This window comes from Heteronotia binoei, chromosome 5 (assembly GCF_032191835.1).
Source record: "Heteronotia binoei isolate CCM8104 ecotype False Entrance Well chromosome 5, APGP_CSIRO_Hbin_v1, whole genome shotgun sequence".
NCBI classification, from domain to species: domain Eukaryota; kingdom Metazoa; phylum Chordata; class Lepidosauria; order Squamata; family Gekkonidae; genus Heteronotia; species Heteronotia binoei.
Genome location: NC_083227.1, coordinates 98,668,597 through 98,687,730, shown reverse-complemented (window position 1 = coordinate 98,687,730; position 19,134 = coordinate 98,668,597). Strand labels below are relative to the sequence as shown.

Here is a 19,134-nt window from a genome sequence, read left to right as displayed (position 1 = left end):
ATTACATCCTTCTAAGTCCACTGAAGTCAGTGGACTATAAATGATGTAACTAATTAAGATTCCACTGCAAGAATGTTCGCAGTTCAAATTCACCTTAGTTATAAATGCAATTAATAGCCTTATGTAGGCCACACTCAGTCTCTGGTTCTTCCCTTCTATCTGTGATAAGGTGCAATGATATTGGCATACTTTTTATTTCAGCATTACTGATATGATGTTAGTGATGCAGATGGAGAAGTCAGGGAAAAACCCTGACATTTAGTATTATTTTTTGTTATTTTTTAGCACACATCTTACTCCACTATGAATTTATTTCGCCATGATGTAGTGTGCCTATCCTATGGTTGCCAGCTCCAGCTTGGGGAATTCCTTGATATTTGGGGTCATTGCCTGGGGAGAGAGTTTAGTAGGGATGTGATGCGTCTGCCCTCCAAAGCTGTCAATTTCTGCTGTTATTTTCTGCAGGGGAACTGAACTTTGTAGTCAAGAGATCAGTTGTACTTCCTGGAGAAATCCAGGTGCTTTCTGAGGGTTGCAAAAACTGTTCTAGCCTTCAGCACCAACTCAACTGCTTAATCCATTTTGTTGCTCTGTTCTTAACCATTGATTTAATGGACATAGAAAGATGTTCCTCAGCTTAATGTGCTAGCAGCTAGAACAAGAAAGACTTGATAATGTTAGAATTTGAACAAACAACTAGCTTCTGACTCGTATTCCTTGTGTATGTATGTGTGTCTTTAATGTCTAATTGAGTCTATACCTTTGTTCTTCACAGGTATTGGATATGCTACCCAGGTTATTGAGGCACATTTGAATGTTTACTACATCATTATTTTAGCATGGGCTATCTTTTATCTGTTTAACTGCTTTACCACAGAGCTTCCTTGGGCAACTTGTGGGCATGAATGGAATACAGGTATGGGCATTCTGAAGATATTTATTTACCTATCTGAATGTGCTCAAGCAAGGACAGTAATGTAATTGTTTAATGCTTATAAAATCAAATTGCATGATGATGGAAGTTAACGGACTTGAATTAAAATGTGTGTCGCAGTTTGCTTGAAATAATTAATTTCAATCATATTTCATGTATTGGAGCTCTTTAAGAAGGCTCTAGGTTTTTTTTAAAAAAAAATCATTTGATTACTATATTCTGTCTATCTAGTATTGCTCTTATGGTTATTGACTTAAGCAAAAGTTAGAACCAAAAATATTTTAAAAGACCTTACACAGTATTATTTGTCTTATATTTGATTATTGTGCCTATGAATTTTGCCACTGAGATCATTTGTATCCAATAGTAGCCATGACACCTGCACTTGCATATTTAGTGATTACTATATTTATTAGTAAGATAGTTGGTGCCAATCATGAAAGCAGTGAAGGAAGGCCAAATGAAGACAGCAGGGGATTTTGGATGTTAAAAGCAGATGGCTATCAAATGGGGGGGGGGGGAAGAAAAAAAATGGAAAATTGGTTTTATAGAAAGCCATTTTTGTGTAATGACTTGGGAAGGCAATGGTAAACCACCCTGTAAAAAGTTTTCCGTAAAAACATAGTGATGCGACATCACCCCAGAGTCGGAAACGACTGGTGCTTGCACAGGGGACTACCTTTACCTTTTTAATGAATTGGGACTAAATGCAATTGAGTTCAAATTCCTAGGAAAATCACGAAGTGACTTTGGACCAGTCAGGCCCATATTAAGACATGATAAGGTAGTTAAAAACAGTTTAAAACAACATAATTTTAAAAAAACAGGTTGCACTATTAGTACATGTGCATAGTTTTCAACCTGGTGCCACTGGGCCTCTGAGGTCTTTCTGATCTGGGCCACATAAGGTGGTGAGCTTCAGCGGAGGAGGCCTGATTTTTACTTTTGATATACCTTGTATCTGTAGCCCCATAATTTAAGTCCAAACTGCAGTTGCTGTGTTCTTATGTTAATTGCTCAGATCTATGGATGTTTGGGAATAAATTACAAATTTTGCATCAGGTCCATCAGAAATGATAGGGATTCATGCAGCCATTCACCTGAGATGAATTTCACACATGTTGGCTAGTGCACTTTCAATGTGCTTTAACAGTCCTTTTCATCTGGATTTTCCTGTGCAAAACAGGAAAATCTAGTTTCCTAAGTGCATTGAAAGTGCATTATCCAACGTGTGTGAAATTAGCTTCAGTGTCATTTTTGGCATCTGTGTAGGAAAGCTTAGCCAGTGTTGAACACTGTCCAACTAATATGTGTCAACTCAACAATGGACAACCACTTTGATCTGTTTCCACCATCTCTCTAATGCCAGAGATATGTGCCAAATGGTATCTTTCTCCCTTTCCATATTAAGATCATTGTTAAGCTTCTGCTGATAGAAAGTGATTCTAGAGCCACCTGTAGTCAATGAGAACTGGACTGCCATAAGCTGATTAAAACCATGCATGTTTTAACTCCCTAGCAATCAGAGCAACTCAAACTTTATTTCTTCTGCCTCAGAAACTGGGTCAGCTCCTTCAATTTAGACAGTGCAGACAAACAAGCAAAAAACCCTCAGTGAATATCTTTTCAAGAAAGACCATTGTGAATTAATTATCAAAGCATATGACAGAACCTTGCCAGCCATATTCTAAGTAACTTCAAAGTTTAAAATAAATGTCACAGCAATTTGGTTTTCGGTTCTTTTATAGAACATTGTGTGGAATTTCAAAAACTTAACATGAGTAACTGCACGCATCAATCTCTGCAAAATGCTACTTCTCCAGTCATGGAATTTTGGGAGTAAGTATTCCTATACTTTTATTCTAAATTTACCAGACTATTTTCTCTCAGTATTCTAAAATGATATGGAACAACCAAAACTCATAAAAAGTCAGCATTGAAAGATGTAAGTTCTGTTGGAAGCTGTTTTTGTATGTAATTCATGAAGATCATACAAAAATTAGGAAACAACCATTTTTAGTTGCTTAATCATAGCCTTCATAAACTAAGTTTATGAATCACCAAGGAACATTTTATGCTCATTTAGAATCATAGAATTGCAGAATCGTAGAGTTGCGATTCTATGATTCTAAATGAGCAGTGTCTCATGAAAGCTCATACCCTACCACAGATTTAGTCTTTAAGGTGCTACTGGACTTTTACTCTTTTCTACCTTTTTAAGGAAGCTTTTATGAGATTATAAATTGTTGAGAGAAAGTGTAAAATATTACTTTTTACCCAAACATTGTCTGGTGTTCAGTTGTCTTTAGTCTGATCTTTGGTTCAGGTTGTATTTAGATTTTATTTTAGGATGATATTGAGGGCTGTGTTTACTTAGATCTTGGCGGTTCAGATCTTTCTTTGGGTATGCATAGCTATATCTTTACTACTAGGTGAGAAATGTACATGAAAGTCTTTTGTGATAATTCTTCTGCATTTTTCTGTGATCAGGCCAAGGAAGCAAAATAGTTTTGTTCACATGTGTTTATGAGTTTGACCATCTCCTGTTGTGGAATATACAGTATATGGAATATTAACATTATTTACTGAACTATGGGGAGATAAAGTTTACTTCAAATGTAATGTGTCAAGTTGTTTGCCTTCCTTCTTTCTGCTATCAGTCCACAATTCTCTCTGATTCTATGATATAGGGTTGCTGAGTATCTCCTGGCCACCAGTGGAGGATGTGGGTTGTCAGATCCAGGTTGGGAAAGTCCTAGAGATTTGGGATGGAACCTTGGGGGGACAGGGATCTCAGTGAGGTACGATGCCAGAGAGTCCACCCTCCAAAGCATCTTTTTTTCTCCTGGGGAACTGATCTCTGTAGTCTTGAGGTGTAATCCTCAAGTTCCTCTTGAAGGCTGGTATCCCTACTATGATATGATAATTCAAACTGTGCCTTTTGCAGAATTATGGGCTGGGGACTGGGGCTCTCTTGGCATGCATATTTTGCAATTGTCTGTAGTTTTCTTAGCATTTATATAATAACCATTTGTCCATATTATTTTGTGAGTTTGCTTTCATAAATATGCCTGTTGGAGGTTTATCAGTACTTTTGAGTTTTGTTTATACTGTTTGCCCTGAACAGTGTGATGGTTATCTGGCTGTCCTGCTCTTCTTCTAGTTATGTCTCAATTTGCTGTCACCAAGCTTTGAATGTTCAGAGCATAGTAACATCCAGTTAGAAGTGAGATGTGTTAGAATGTAGAGTGGGAAGGGGAAATTGAGAGTAAATTAAAGATTCCAGTGGTTGTTTTGGAGGGAAGGAGTCTGACTGCTTAGGGAACCAGTGGGCTAGAAGTCAGGTTCAGGTAGAGCAGATTGGTTATTTGATTAATGTTACTTAGGAAAAGTGGTCTTAATCAAGAGTGAGTGTATTTTCTGAAGGAAGTAAGAATATGTGAGCGCTGATAGTGGAATTTATCTCCTTTGAAAACTTCTAAAACTGGAGCTGCTACACACTGATTGACTGAAAAAGTTGTCAGTAACAGTTCAAAATACATTTAAGCTCTGAATTAACAAGTATTGACCCCCCCCCCCCACAAAAGTCATTCTCTGAAAAAGATGTTTGCCTTAGTAGAACTGTGAGGAAGTATTGTTGCTGTAACATTCAACCATCAGACATTGTTAGACATGAGCATTAAACCCTGCTAAAGAAGTCTCTGCTTATGACCTGAGTTTGATCCTGGTGGAAGCTGGGTTTCAGGTAGCCAGCTCGAGGTTGACTCAGCCTTCCACCCTTCCGAGGTCAGTAAAATGAGTATCCAGCTTGCTGTGGGGGAAGGGAGTGTAGATGATTGGGGAAGGCAATGCCAGACCACCCCGTAAAAAGCCTGTTGTGAAAACGTTGTGAAAGCAACGTCACCCCAGAGTTGGAGCGACTGGTGCTTGCACAGGGGACTACCTTTACCTTTTTTTAAAAAAAATAAAAAAGAAGTATATAAATCTGTTTTCTCTTTTATAATCCTTCCTTCTGCATTTCAGTCACATTTAGAAATAATTCATCATTCCTCACAATTAGAAACTCGCATCAACATAGCATAAGTCCAGTGGCACCTTTAAGATGAACAAAGTTCTATTCAAGATATAAGCTTTTGTGCACATTCACACTTCTTCAGATACAATGAAATGGAAATTACCAGTCCTTTCATATAGGTAGAGGGTGAGCAGTAAATTAGCATACAGCATAATAAAGATGTTTAACAGATTCAAGGACCAAACAGGAATAACACACTCAGTTTATGGTTACCATTTGTTTGGGTTTAATTCCTGGGGACAACATAGTGAAGGAAATAAATATGTCAAAATTGGAAATGGATGGGCAAATATAGGGGGGGTTTTGTAGCAGGAACTCCTTTGCATATTAGGCCACACAGCCCTGATGTAGCCAATCCTCCCAAGAGCTTACAGTAGGTCCTGTAAGAAGAGCCCTGTAAGCTCTTGGAGGATTGGCTACATCAGCTGTGTGGCCTAATATGCAAAGGAGTTCCTGCTACAAAAAAAGCCCTGGGCAAATGTATCCTTAACTGTGGAATGCTGAGAGTATTAATGGAGACCCTGCCATTATGTTCCATATGTTTCCTTTCCAGCATGGAAATGACCTTGTAGCATCTTCTTTGGAGTGGGGTGATTGACCGTGAACTCTACACAGCCAATCACCCCACTCCAAAGAATATCTCCCCTGTCCCCAGACCAGAAAAATACATTCCAATCTACCATTCCAGATTACATTAATTCTGCTATTCCTTATGTTACATTAAGATAAGAATGTTGTGGTAAGCATATGTAGCATGTGTAATGAAATAAATATATATATATATCTTATTCTTTCTACAAATGCTAACCTCATTCAGCCCTTACATCTGTATTCTCACCAATTAAACCCAAATAAATGGTAACCATATAACTAAGCTTGTTATTTTTGTTTGGTCCTTGAATCTGATAAACATCTTCATTATGCTGTATGCTAATTTACTGCGCTCATCCTCTACTTATGTGTGGACTGGTAATTTCAATTTCATTGTATGTATCTGAAGAAGTGTGTATGTACATAAAAGCTTATAGCTTGAATAAAACTTCGTTGGTTTTAAAGGTGCCACTGGACTCAAGCTTTGTTCTGCTGCTTCAGACCAACAACGGCTACCCACCTGAATTGAAACTTGCATTAATATAGCCATTGAAATAGGAACTGAGTCACTTTGTTTAAAACTTATCAAATGAAACTTCTGTCATTAATAATAAAAACAAGGAATCATTATAGATAGCTATAATTGACTTACATCTGCAAAGGAGTTCCTGAAACTCCATCTTTATGTTTTTGCCATGAGAAGGGGGAATGGTGTTAAATTGCTGCTTTCTCTCTCTTCTGTTAGCAGGACTGTACTTATGCAAGGCAAGAGCCCCGTGGTGCAGAGTGTTAAAGCTGCAGTACTGCAGTCCTAAGCTCTGCTCATGACCTGAGTTTGATCCCCAGCAGAAGCTGGATTTCAGGTAGCTGGCTCGAGGTCGACTCAGCCTTCCATCCTTCTGAGGTTGGTAAAATGAGTACCCAGCTTGCTGGGGGGAAAGCCTAGATGACTGGAGAAGGCAATGGCAAACCACCCTGTAAAAAGTCTGCCGTGAAAATGTTGTGAAAGCAACGTCACCCCAGAGTCGGAAATGACTGGTGCTTCCTTTCCTACTTATACAAGAAGGAGGAAGGTTAAGTTTACGCTTTCTCCCTCTGTACTGTAGCTCCCTGACCCACACAGTTATTCCTCTGTACAGGTACCACAGCCCCAGGAATGATTTTTCCCATGAGTTGGATGAGGCTATAGGAGAGAAGAAGAATGTGGAAAACCTCTCCATAGCATTCTATGGATGCTTCAATGAATATACTATGTAAATCTGAAACACTGAAGCACTTCTTGAGATTCAGCATGTGGAAAAGGAATAATTCAGTGAATCAGTCAGTCTCCCTTTTGAATGATTGATGAAAGATGCAAGATCCCTTTTCAGCAAATGTTAAGCAGGTTCTCTGTGATTTTCCCCCATTACTCATGCTGTGCTCAGTAGTCATAGTGTTCAAAGCAAAGGAATTACAGGATCATATATTCACAAAGCAGTATGCAGACATATATGCAGAGGTAATAAGGGAGGAGAAATTAGGAACCAGAGGCTTACCTGCCGAAAGTAAAAATGCTGAATTTTAATAAAACACTCAATGATAATAATTTTTATTATTTATAAAGTGGCTTATTAGCAAAATGCTGTGCAAGCAATCAGTAATTACTCCCTTGTTAATAAATCATTTTTATAAGGACATATTCTTTGAAGACCCACTGACTTTCAGAGACAAAAGAGTTAGATGTTCACCTGAATATGATACTGAATGTATTTCATTAAAGTACCTTTTTTCTGGAGCAGAAATGAACATCCACTGTCATCCTTGGATAAATGTCATATTTTTTTGGTGTATGAATGCAAATCTAGAAGTAATGAACAAAATTTGCATTAGTGATTTAGAAAAGGGTTTTTTTATTTTAGTTTAAGTAGTAGCTCAAGAAGAAGAAGACCTTAGATTTATAGCCACCCTTCTCTTTGAATCAGAGTTTCAGAGCAGCTTACAATCTCCTTTATCTTCTTCCTTCACAACAGACACCCTGTGAGGTAGGTGGGGCTGAAAGCTCTCACAGAAGCTGCCCTTTCAAGGACACCTCTTGTAAGAGCTACGGCTGACCCAAGGCCATTCCAGCAGCTGCAAGTGGAGGAGTGGGGAATCAAACCCGGTTCCCCCAAATAAGAGTCCACACACTTAATCACTACACAAAACTGGCTCTCTGAAGGGGAGATTAATATATAATTAATAAAAGAAGGTATTTTAAATCTTATCTAATTAGTACAAATTGGAATTAATTTTACAAACCTGCCAAGGCTTCTATGCTTTTTTAATAAGGGGAACATATGTTTGTGTATGTGATAGCTAGTTATGTTGAGGAAGCCTTCTTTAGGGTGAGGATACTAAAGTACCCAATACTCAGATCTTTGTACTGAAGGTGGTATCTGTATTAGGGGTCTACAAAATGAAACACAACCATGTTCAGTTCAGATTCAGTTCTTCTGCTTTTTTAAAGCTTGCATCAGTTTTCTTAATATCAGAATGAAATAGAATTGCTAGCCTCCAGGTCTGAGCAGGGCATCTCCCACTTTGGGGGCTTCTCGCTACCTTCAAACAGTGACAGTCCTATGCAACATCCCTGACACAGTGACAGCATGTGGAAGTGATGTCATCATGCTGAGATATTCTGGTTTGACAGTAAAGCTCTATAGTTTGAGGATAATTTTACTGTAGAGTTTTGCCCTCAAACCAGAGCATCCTGCACAACATCCTTTAAAGCCCTATATGGCCTGGGACCTGCCTACCTGAAGGACCGTCTCTCCCCACATGTTCCCCAGAGAGTACTGAGGTCGGGAACACAAAATCTCCTCACTATCCCTGGGCCTAAAGAAGCCCGCTTGAAATCCACCAGAGAAAGGGCTTTCTCCGTTATGGCCCCTACATGGTGGAATCAGCTGCCGGAGGAGGTGAGGGCCCTGCGGGACCTTGTTCAGTTCCACAGGGCCTGTAAGACGACCCTCTTCCGGCTAGCCTACACCTAGCTAAGATGAGAACTCAATGTAGCTTGCCAGACTTCTGTTTTATATGTATTTGGAATGTTCACTGGTTTTTAAGGTTTTAACTGTTTTAAATGTTTAATGGTTTATATATTTAAATATTGTTTAATTTTTATGTTGATCAATTGCTGGAAGCCGCCCTGAGCCACTTGTGTGAAGGGCGGGATACAAATCATAGATAAATAATAATAAAAAAAATCCCCAGTGTGAAGATGTCATTTCCATGTGATGTCATAACATCAGCAACTTTGCATAGTGATGTCACTGTTTGGGGCAGAAGCCCTACCCCCTTTCAGAAGACTCCCTCTCTCCTCCCACTGGCAAGAGGTAAGGACCTAGCAACCCTAGAATGAAATCTAATCTTAACAGAAAATCTATCCCATAATCATGTCCACTGGTTTTGATAGGAAACACATTTCTAGATGTAAATTCAGACTGGAATGATCCACTTTGTGATTGAGCTTTTCAGTCCTTTAATGGAATTCTGGCTTGAGGAGGACAGGTGCACACAAACACACAGAGTCAATGTCTTTCTAAGTTGAGCTGATATCAGCATTTTTCTTTTTTGGCTGACTTCTCCGAGCCCAGCCAAGAGAAAATATGGTTCAAACAGCAGATGACAGTAAAGTGAGGCAGCTGGACAAGGTTAGTCTTTTTCTCACCTCCACACTCCCACTTTTATATAGAATCAGACATCCTCTGTTTTGCATGTGTGTGGCTACTAAAACCACTTTCAGTGCTTTAAAATGCAATAAAAGCATCTGTGAACTTTTGGATCCTAAATAAATAGCTCTCTGTCGTACATAGAGACAGCTTTTTTTGTAGAAAAAGCCCAGCAGGAACTCATTTGCGTATTAGGCCACTCCTCCTGTTACCAATCCAGCTGGAACTGCATTCCTATGTGTTCCTGCTAGAAAAAAAGCAAATACACATAGACTTAGGAGATGCGGTAAATATCAGTGATGAAATATCAGATCAGTCTCTGCATACCTATCTGATTGCCAGGATGCACAAGCAAAGCCAGCCAGAACTGTGTTACTGTGTGTTCCAGCTAAAAAAAAAAGCCCTGTCTGTATCCAAGCCTTCATGCTTCTGTTTTTGAAAGTTCTTTGTCAAACTTTTGCAGAAGCAAAAGAGCATATCTGAATTTAGTTTAACTTCTCTTTCTCAGCACACAAACAAAAAGTATAAGACAGCTGTTTCATAAAGTGGAAGACAATTTCTATATATACAGAAAAGCATCTTTAGATCCAATAAACGGTAATGTGACCACTGTGGAATATCCAGGTCAAGACAGACATGGTAGTTCCTTGTGTTCCATGAGCATGATGCTGAAAACAGATATCTAATAGGACTCAGACTTAACTTGTGATGTAGACATTATAAAGGGAAGAAAATCTTCCGCAAAGTTCCAGCTGAGGGAAATCATTGATATAATATCTGCTTACTGACTTCGTTTGTCTTTAACTGTGATCTGGAAAATGAGCTTACCGCTCTTTAGGAGAGGTTTGGGTAAATGGAGGTGACATGGTGGTGAAGTGATTTCCACCTCAATAGTCCTCTTTGTTAGTTGAGTAACAACCCAGACCTCAGCTAAAGAAGACCTAGTTGTTAGCCTGTCAATCACTAGAGGAGATGGCATATCGTTCGTGTTTTCAAGTAAAGCCAGTGAGAAAAACATTTTCTGTGTGAAAGGAAAAGAGGCTGTCCTCTGGAATGAAAAGGTTAAAAAAAGAAAACCCTCTTCAGAAAGTCCAAAAAAGAGAGTTTTTCCTGTTTCATTCAGGCTGCATATAACTGCAGGAGACACATTGTTACTAATCCCCACAATCCTATAAAAAGTCATTAGCAACTTTGTGTCTGATCCTGGTGCATTTCACCCTCACGCACATTCAATTCCTCTGTGTACTGGCTTTTTTGTGTTCAGTTTGAAGAACATTGAGGTGTGCCAGACTCGTAGGTTTCTGTTCAGTTCACAGAAGGCCATGTGAAAACATTCTTTGGGAGGCACACAAGTTTTTCTCCTGAGGTTTTGCCTTAAAACCCTGAGCTTTGCCTGGTAGTACTTTCAATTAGAAATTAATCAGATTTCAGGTAATTTAAAACCCTTGACTAGTTCATTCTCTACATACTCTAGAAATGACTACTACTTTCCAAATTATTTGGAACTAAAGGCGTTTGTGGGGGAAAGAACTGCAAAACATTCAGTACAAACATTTTGAGCCCAGAATATGTATGCTGAAATATTCCCTTCCATTTGATTATTCTTTGTTCATGCTGTCATATCAGGAGTGACAGTAGGTGTGAAGAATATAAAATCTTAAAACATTTGCCTATTACTCTGGTAAGAATATGAGTTAAAACGTGTGCTTTTTCAAAGCTAATATTTATATTATTTAGTACATTAGGGAAAGGGCATATAATCAACCAAGATGAAGAGTGGATATGAGCACAAAGATTATTTTAAACCATTTCATTTGTTTCCATGAACTTATCCTTTTTGTTGCATCTGAAACTGTTTGCAAAGTGTCTTGTGGATATTTGCCCCCTTAAATGATTTCTGAACATGAAAGATTCTGTTATTCTTGAAAATGCAGTTATACAAACAGCATGTACATGTGTTTTGACATTGTACATCTAAAATGCTGGTTAATATTACTTGCTGTGCCATCATTTTTAATCAATTTTATGGCCTTAACTTGGTGCATGAAAACATGTGCAGTTTGAGAAGAGGAATGAAAAGTTAGGTCCACAGGCATTGCCATCCTGGCAAGTGCTATCTGCAAGCTGAAATATTATTTCTCTTGTTTATGTTTTGTCCATAAACATCTTGATTGACTTCAAATGAGTACATAAACATGTGACATTACTCTAATTGTGTATGTGAGTATGTATTGTATAATTGGTGCCCAGGTGATGCAGACCACATCTAAGATAATTTAATTTGGAGAATTTAATCGAACAGTTTAATTATTCCTGAATAGAAATTTCTACTTAAAAACAGTGATCTTCTGCATTTTAAAATAATTCTTTAAAATTTAAAATTCAGTAAAATGATTCTGATAATCCATTGAGACTGACCTCTTGTTCTTTTCTATGTAACTAATTGGTCATTGGTAACTTGAAATCATTAGGTTAGGGTAGCAAAGAATAAAACAATTTTGTAAGAAACGTATAAACCACTGATGTCCCTTCCTTCTCACAAGTCCATCTCTTGAGGCTCCACCTCCAGTCTCCAGAAATTTCCTAACCGTGCCCATTGCAGATCTGCTCAATAAGATATAAAAAGAGTTGGAACTGTTAATCAACTGTTTTGATATGGTTGATAAATTAAAAGTTGGACTTGTGATAAGGAAAGCCATAGTGACACTGCAGACTCTTAGCAGGCTTCTTCTAAGCTGCACTGTTGGTGACCTAAGTCTCTCCATGATAAATTAATATGAAAATATTGATCAATTATGACACACACAATGAATAAAGTAATTGTTTTTATATCTATTATCAAGTGACTACGAGACCTTCTCTTATGTGGCCATGTTATCAAACATCAAATGCTGATGATGAAACATATAAAGCTTACTGGGTATTTTTGGACTAATTGCTCTCTCTCAGACTAAACTATTTTATAGGACAGTTGTGCGGATAAAATGTTAAGCACAATGTATGCCACCTTGAACTCCTTGAAGTAACAAAATAAAAATATAAAACAAAAATAAAGATAATACCTTTTATAGACTTGACTTTCATGGGTGATGAAGGATTAGGGTTGCCAGGCCCCACTGGTAGAGGCAGGGGTCTGCAGAAGCCAGGTCCCACCACCAGACACCAGTCAGCTGGTTGGCAGGATGACTTACCAGGAGAAAGAGAAACGCCTATGGTCACATCGCTGCTGATGTGGCAATGTCACTTCTGGTATGCACAGGAACTGATACCATGCTGGCAACATCCAGACCATGCTCTGGTATTTGGGCAAAAACTTTATGGTAGAAGCCATTTTTATCATAGAATTTTTGCCCAAATACCAGAGCTTTGCTGGAAATGACATCATTTCCAGCACACACTGGATGTCACGTTCTCAGGGTGCAGGCAGGCGGGAGTCCAAAGCCAGTCCAAGGTCAAAGTCCAGGAAGTCAAGCAGGGGCCAAGTTACCAAAGCAAAATCACAAACCGGAATCAGAAGTCAGTATCCAAAAGCCAAAGGGTCAAGGTGCCAAGGAATTCAAGCAGGTTAGGATCAGGAAGGAGCATGGATGCAAGACAGAGAATAGACTTGTTGCTTCCACAAGGTTACCAGGTCCTGGGTGGGAGTTATATGGGTGCCTCAATCAGCCTGCTCCCTGGGTGGCAGCATCTCTGCTAGAGCCCAGGGCTGAGAAATCTGAAGCATCAGCGTGCCTCATGTCTTCGCTCTGAAAGTTTTTTCCGGAGCCTGCTTCGAACTCTTGAGATGGGAGGGGGAAAGCGTGGAGGAGATTGATTGTCAACAGCCGACACTGGTGCCTGGAATGTGCGGAGTGTGATTGATGGGCCAGCTGCTGGTTGTTCGGCTGAGGAACTGGCTGGCAACTCTTCCAGGTCTGTTAACCCTTCCAACTCCCCCTTGTCAGGGCTCATGACACTGGAAGAGGTGTTGCCACATTGTCAGTCCTCCCACCCCCCACCAGTTGTCAGGAGGGACGTGGAAACCCTACAGAGAATACACACTTTATATAGCTTTTCACATACACAAAAGCAAGGCTTTTTAAATATAGAAAAAGCCCAGCAGGAACTCATTTGCATATTAGGCCACACCCTCTGACCTCACCATTGTTTTGTGCAGGGCTTTTTGTAGAACTTATTTGCATATTAGGCCACACCTCTGACACCAAGCCAGCCGGAACTGCATTCGTGCTCAAAAAAATTTAATTGATTTTGTGTAACAGTTCTACAGAACGTATAGTTGTCTCCCTAAAGAAAAGAAAAACATCAGAATAACTTAAAAAGGAAATTAAGTGCCAATCAGGTTAATTAAAAATTAAGATCTCTTTAAGTCAGACACTTGGATAATTAATAAAACATCTCCATCATATCAAATAAATCCAGAACAAGAAATTAGAATGAAAATAGATCAGAACAATAAATTAGAATGAAAATGTTGCATGAGTCCAAGAAGTGAAAATCTCCATTGTGGCTGATGAAAATTAACATACCTAGTCAAAATGTTATTAGAAATGCTCTATATAGAATGAGAATACTGAAAGACAGAACACACAGGAATGCTGTTCCGGCTGGCTTGGTGTCAGGAGGTGTGGCCTAATATGTAAATGAGTTCCTCCTGGACTTTTTCTTCAAAAAAGCCCTGTGTAAAACAATGGTGATGTCAGGGGGTGTTGCCTAACATGCAATTGAGTTCCTACTGGGCTTCTACCGAAAAAGCCCTGCTGAAAGAAATAATCATGCTTCAGCATCTGTATTTGTCAATAATGCTTTCAATATATTGGGTTTTTTTATGACTGATTTCATGAACTAATTGTTCATGAAATTGTAGTCATTTCCATAGTTGTTTAGTAACAGGAGTCTCTAATTTCATGCCTGTGGGCAGCATGTTACCTGACAAATGCTTTTAGAAAGTGGGTGGAGCCAGATGGGGATTTTGCCATCAAGGCTTCTGATTGTACAGATTTTTAAAATACTGCTTTGGCTACCACCACAGCCCAAGGACAGGCACTATGTGGCAGCCATTTCGTGGCTGACTCTGTAGAAGCCATTTTGTGGCTCAAAAAGGGGACCCCTGGTTTAGTATATTGCTCCCCTCCCCCAAAGGTAGATTTACATGCTACTAGGAAGCAAAGACACATGATGTTCAGTTTAACCTCTGTTGCTGCTTCCTAATGTGTCTGAAGTTAATAAAAGAGTGAAGTTGTTTGGGGATAAATGTGTCAGACATATAACTGTTCTGTTTTCTTGTCAGAATGCTTGTTGTCTAGGGTGGATTTGATTTAAATCATGATTTAAATCATTAGTAAGACTTGATTTAAATCATAGTTTTCTACATAAAGACTCATTTTTGCTGGTATAACCTTAATATTCACAATTAGATGAAGATTTCATTTTTAGAATAACTTCATATTAGTTTTACAATTATATAAAAATCTGCCATGAAAACGTGAAAGCGACATCACTCCAGAGTCGGAAACGACTGGTGCTTGTAAAGGGGACCTTTCCATTCCTATATAAAAATATTGATTTTTAATACTATTAGAAACCCATTATAGATAGGTAATTATGAAATTATTGTGAGGTGAATTATCTCCAGTTTAATAGATTAATTATTCATATTTGGACAACTTTTCTGCTGTACTTTATTGGAAAGAGAAAAATAATCATTACCTTAATAATTTAAATTGTTTTATTCAACTAAAACAATAACATTATATCTTATGTTTGCTTAAACATCAATGTTAACTGATGTGGTTAAACAAAATATATATATTTTAAAAAACTTAAACTGTTACCCCAACCTACACATGAAAAAACTTAAATACTCTCTTCTTTAGCTCACTTGTCATCTTCATCTTCTTCTTTGTTCATAATCTGGAAAAAGAAAAACCAGCTTTCCTGCTTTGTCGGGTCCCAAACGATTCCTCTATTTAGAATGAATGAGTCCAAAGGAAGAGAATATTCTTTCTACGCCTGCAGAAGAAGCTACTGCTGTTAAAAATGAAATTATTTGAATAGTCTCTAAATCCAAGTGCTTAAGTGACTTCCACCGTTTTACTGGTGTGACTTTCTTTAAAACATCTTCAGCAAACATATATTTCTTGAATGGTTCCCCCTTAGCTCTGAAGTTTATTAAAGTTGGCATTACAGATGGATCATTGCTGGATACCCATGTCATAACTAACTCCTCTTCCTCAGCACTTACGTTTTGACCCTGGTACTGGATATTGACAATATTTGCCAGAAAATGAGCTGGAGACAGTGCTTGTCCCATTTGTTTTTTTAATGCTTGTAATTTAATTCTGTCAATGTGTAGTTCTGTTTTTAAGTGCTCACTCAGTTCCTTCCAAATTTCAACAGCATCAACAATAAAACAGCTACTTTTCTGTATTTTGTTTAAAACATCAGAAATGCGTTTCAGGATGCTCAGTGTATGTTCAGCATTTCTCTTAAGCCCAATGCTGAGAATTTTGGTTGTGACAGTGCCATCTATTTTATCTCAGTTTTGTTCACAAATTGTCATCAGAATAGGCCAGTTCTTGACATACTGCTCAAAACAGTCCACCACAGAGTTTCATCTAACATCTTGTGGGAGTGTTAGCTTGGTTCCACCCATTCTTTTCAGAGCTGCTGCAGCAAAATGATTGTTACAGAAGTATTTAGCAATATAAACGACATTAGTCTTTATTTCTGGAACAATGAAGTGTTTGGCTAGGAGGTGCAGCAAATGAACATTGCAACCGTATTTTATTATCTTTGTATTCCCTTCCTGCTCGTCTAAATTTCTTCTAATTTTGGATATATTTACAGCATTGTCTGTGACCAAACTAGGGTTGCCAAGTCCAATTCAAGAAATATCTGGGGACTTTGGGGGTGGAGCCAGGAGACTTTGGGGGTGGAGCCAGGAGACACTGGGGGCGGAGCCAGGAACAAGGGTGTGACAAGCATAATTGAACTCTGAGAGAGTTCTGGCCATCACATTTAAAGGGACAGCACACTTTTTAAAATGTCTTCCTTCCATAGGAAATAATGAAGGATAGGGGCACCTTCTTTTGGGGCTCATAGAATTGGACCCCCTGGTCCAATCGTTTTGAAACTTGGTGGGTACTTTGGGAAGAGGCACTAGATACTATATTGAAAATTTGGTGCCTCTACCTCAAAAAACAGCTCCCCCAGAGCCCCCGAAACCTCCAGAACAATTCCCCATTATACCCTATGAGAATCGATCACATAGGAAATAATGAAGACGTTTCCCTCTCTCCCCCCCCCCCCTCTTTCTGGCCAGTCTGAAGCAGCGGATCAGCCTCTCAACTCACCATTTGCTGCCAGCTTCTTCACAGAAACACACACAGACACACCATCCTAAATGGAAGCCTTTCAAGTCAAGCCTCTGGAGGTGCAAAGGCACATGGTCCTTTGCAGGCGGGGCTCCCTCTCTCCCCCCCTCTCCCGCCAGCCAGCTGATTGAGACCGGAAGCAGCCTGGGAAAACTGAAGAAAAGCTGCTGCGATCGGGGCTGGGTGGGAAGGGCAGGGCAAGGAAAAGTTGCTGAGATCGGGGCTGGGTGGGAAGGGCCGCCATTCCCTCCCGCTTTCCAGAGTTTTGGCTAGCGGAAGAAGAAGGCTTCAAATCGGGGGTCACCAGGCAAAGCGGGGGATTTGGGAAGCCTAGACCAAACTGCATACTAGACATTTGAATTTTTGTTTACATGTTATTATAGTTTTTGCTTCTTGTAAGTATTCTGCTGTGTGTGCATTTCCTGATGTATCAATTGTTTGTGCAAGGAAGACTTTCCCTTCTGTTGTTATACAAGCACATACAACTGGATCATTGTGGACATTACTCCACCCATCAAGACTTAGGTTAACAAGTTTACCCTCCAGAGCAGTTGCACATTGCTCCATTTCTCTATCATACACTTTATCCAGCAGTTTCTCTGCAACATCTGCTCTGCTGGATGGACTGTATCGTGGTCTCAGTGATTGAACCATATTAATGAAGTGTGGGTTCTCAGTCAGATGGAAAGAAGAGTTTGTTGCATAAACAAACTGGGCAGTTTTTTCGTCTATTAACTATTTTTCTAATCTGTTTTTTTTTTCTCAAAAACTTATCTGTGGTGGTTCCAGAAGGGAAGGTTTTTTCTTTCTTTTAGGTGATATACTGTGGGTGTCTGATGATGATGTATATGGTGCAACTGAAACACTATCCTGGATAGATAACTCTGTAGAACAGGAGGATGGTGATCATGAAGGTGGATAGTTTCCAGAATCCTTAGTGTTGATGAATTCCCCTAAACAACAAAAAATCAATGCTGTTATTTTATTATTTATACAATTTCTGCTTATTGTATTCATTGCCATGCAGCACTGCCCAAAAAGAAATATTTGCTTTTCTTCATAACTGTATCAAAATAAAAGTAACATGCAGTAATAATAAGAAATATAATTTTGCTCAAACATGACAATTCAAGGCACTCTTTAAGAAATATGATTAAATAAAAATGTTTACCAACCTGAAGATCCTGCCTGTTCAAACATGTTTCTGTTGTCATCTTCATCATAGCACTTCTCGTGATGTTACCTCATTCGGGCCACCAGGCCTTGCATTTCTTTGTTGCAGTGTTTGCATTTTGCATTCATGCCTGCCTTACGAATAGGTAGAGGAACTTCATTAAAATATTCCCAAACTGGGTCTCTTTTACAGCCTGCTGACATGATAGGTTTTCTTCTCCAGGGAAAGAATAATGTGATAAACCTCGGGTTATACACACAAAAAATTCAAGTCTTGTGGAGTTTTCTGCTCAAAAAGTTTCACTTTCATTTTTACTGCTTGCCCCTCCCTCCTCACACTTAAGTTTCTTCTTGTGCAGATCTGTTCCACTCCAAGCAATCTTTTTCTACTCATTGAACTTTTTGAAACTTAGCACTTAAGGGGTTGATTCTGTGTACATAGGTTTGTAAAACAATGAGATTAAGGTGTTTTTCTCAACTCTTTTTATAACATTTTTTCTGTGAAGAAGAGGCATGTGATCTCTGCAGACACAAATTGCAGTTGTGAGAACTGCAAAACCACGCATCTGTGTTCTGTGATAATATCTTGTAGACAGAGAAACTGCCCAGTAATCTTACAGAAACCTCTGGAAGAGCATGACATTGTGAATGGATTAATAGAATTTATTACCAAAAAAATTAAACATTGCATGAATATTCAGCCTTATGCTTCAGAATTAAAAACTAATCCTTATTTCATGGATAGAATAACCCTTGGAAGATGATACATTTTCCTCAAAAAAGCATTTTATTTTAAAAAATCTGATTTAAATTTAAAAAACCCAATTTTTAATTTTTTTTTTTTTTTAAAAAAACAACCTTGATTTTTATCCACCCTGGACTTACTTCAGTCCTACCAACCTGGGAGGAAATACATTTATTCTTTTTGCCACACAAGGGAATAATCTGGGATATAAGGCAGCAGGCCAAAATGGATGCATAAAAAGGTATTATGTATTGCTGCCCCTTTTTGCCTGTTTTTCCTGGAGTCATATATGTTAGTAGCTTTCTTCCTGGAAATAATTACCATAAAAAGGCCAACACTGATAGTAAATCTGTCTTTTATATTTGATTTGTGACTTCTGAAAAAGTGTTTTTGACAAATATTTTAGAATAAATAAATGCAAATATTGGTATTGATTAGCTTTGTACATTCAAACTCCACTTTTGAAAAGTCCTGGTTGTGTGTTTTGATTATTGTAATTGTGGCTGAAGTAACTCAGAATGGTCAACCTTTCTGATGGGCAAGAGGTATGGCAG

The 19,134-nt window shown here is 38.6% G+C and overlaps 1 protein-coding gene across 1 annotated transcript in view; it reads left to right on the top strand.

Annotated features, from left to right (window-relative positions):
* SLC6A11 (solute carrier family 6 member 11) overlaps window positions 1-19,134 on the top strand; it is a 188,346-nt gene that overhangs the window by 8,007 nt on the left and 161,205 nt on the right. Inside the window, exons 4-5 of the mRNA XM_060239877.1 lie at window positions 776-916; window positions 2,683-2,773. Of these exons, the coding sequence (XP_060095860.1) occupies window positions 776-916; window positions 2,683-2,773 (232 nt within the window). The remainder of the gene's footprint in view (window positions 1-775; window positions 917-2,682; window positions 2,774-19,134) is intronic.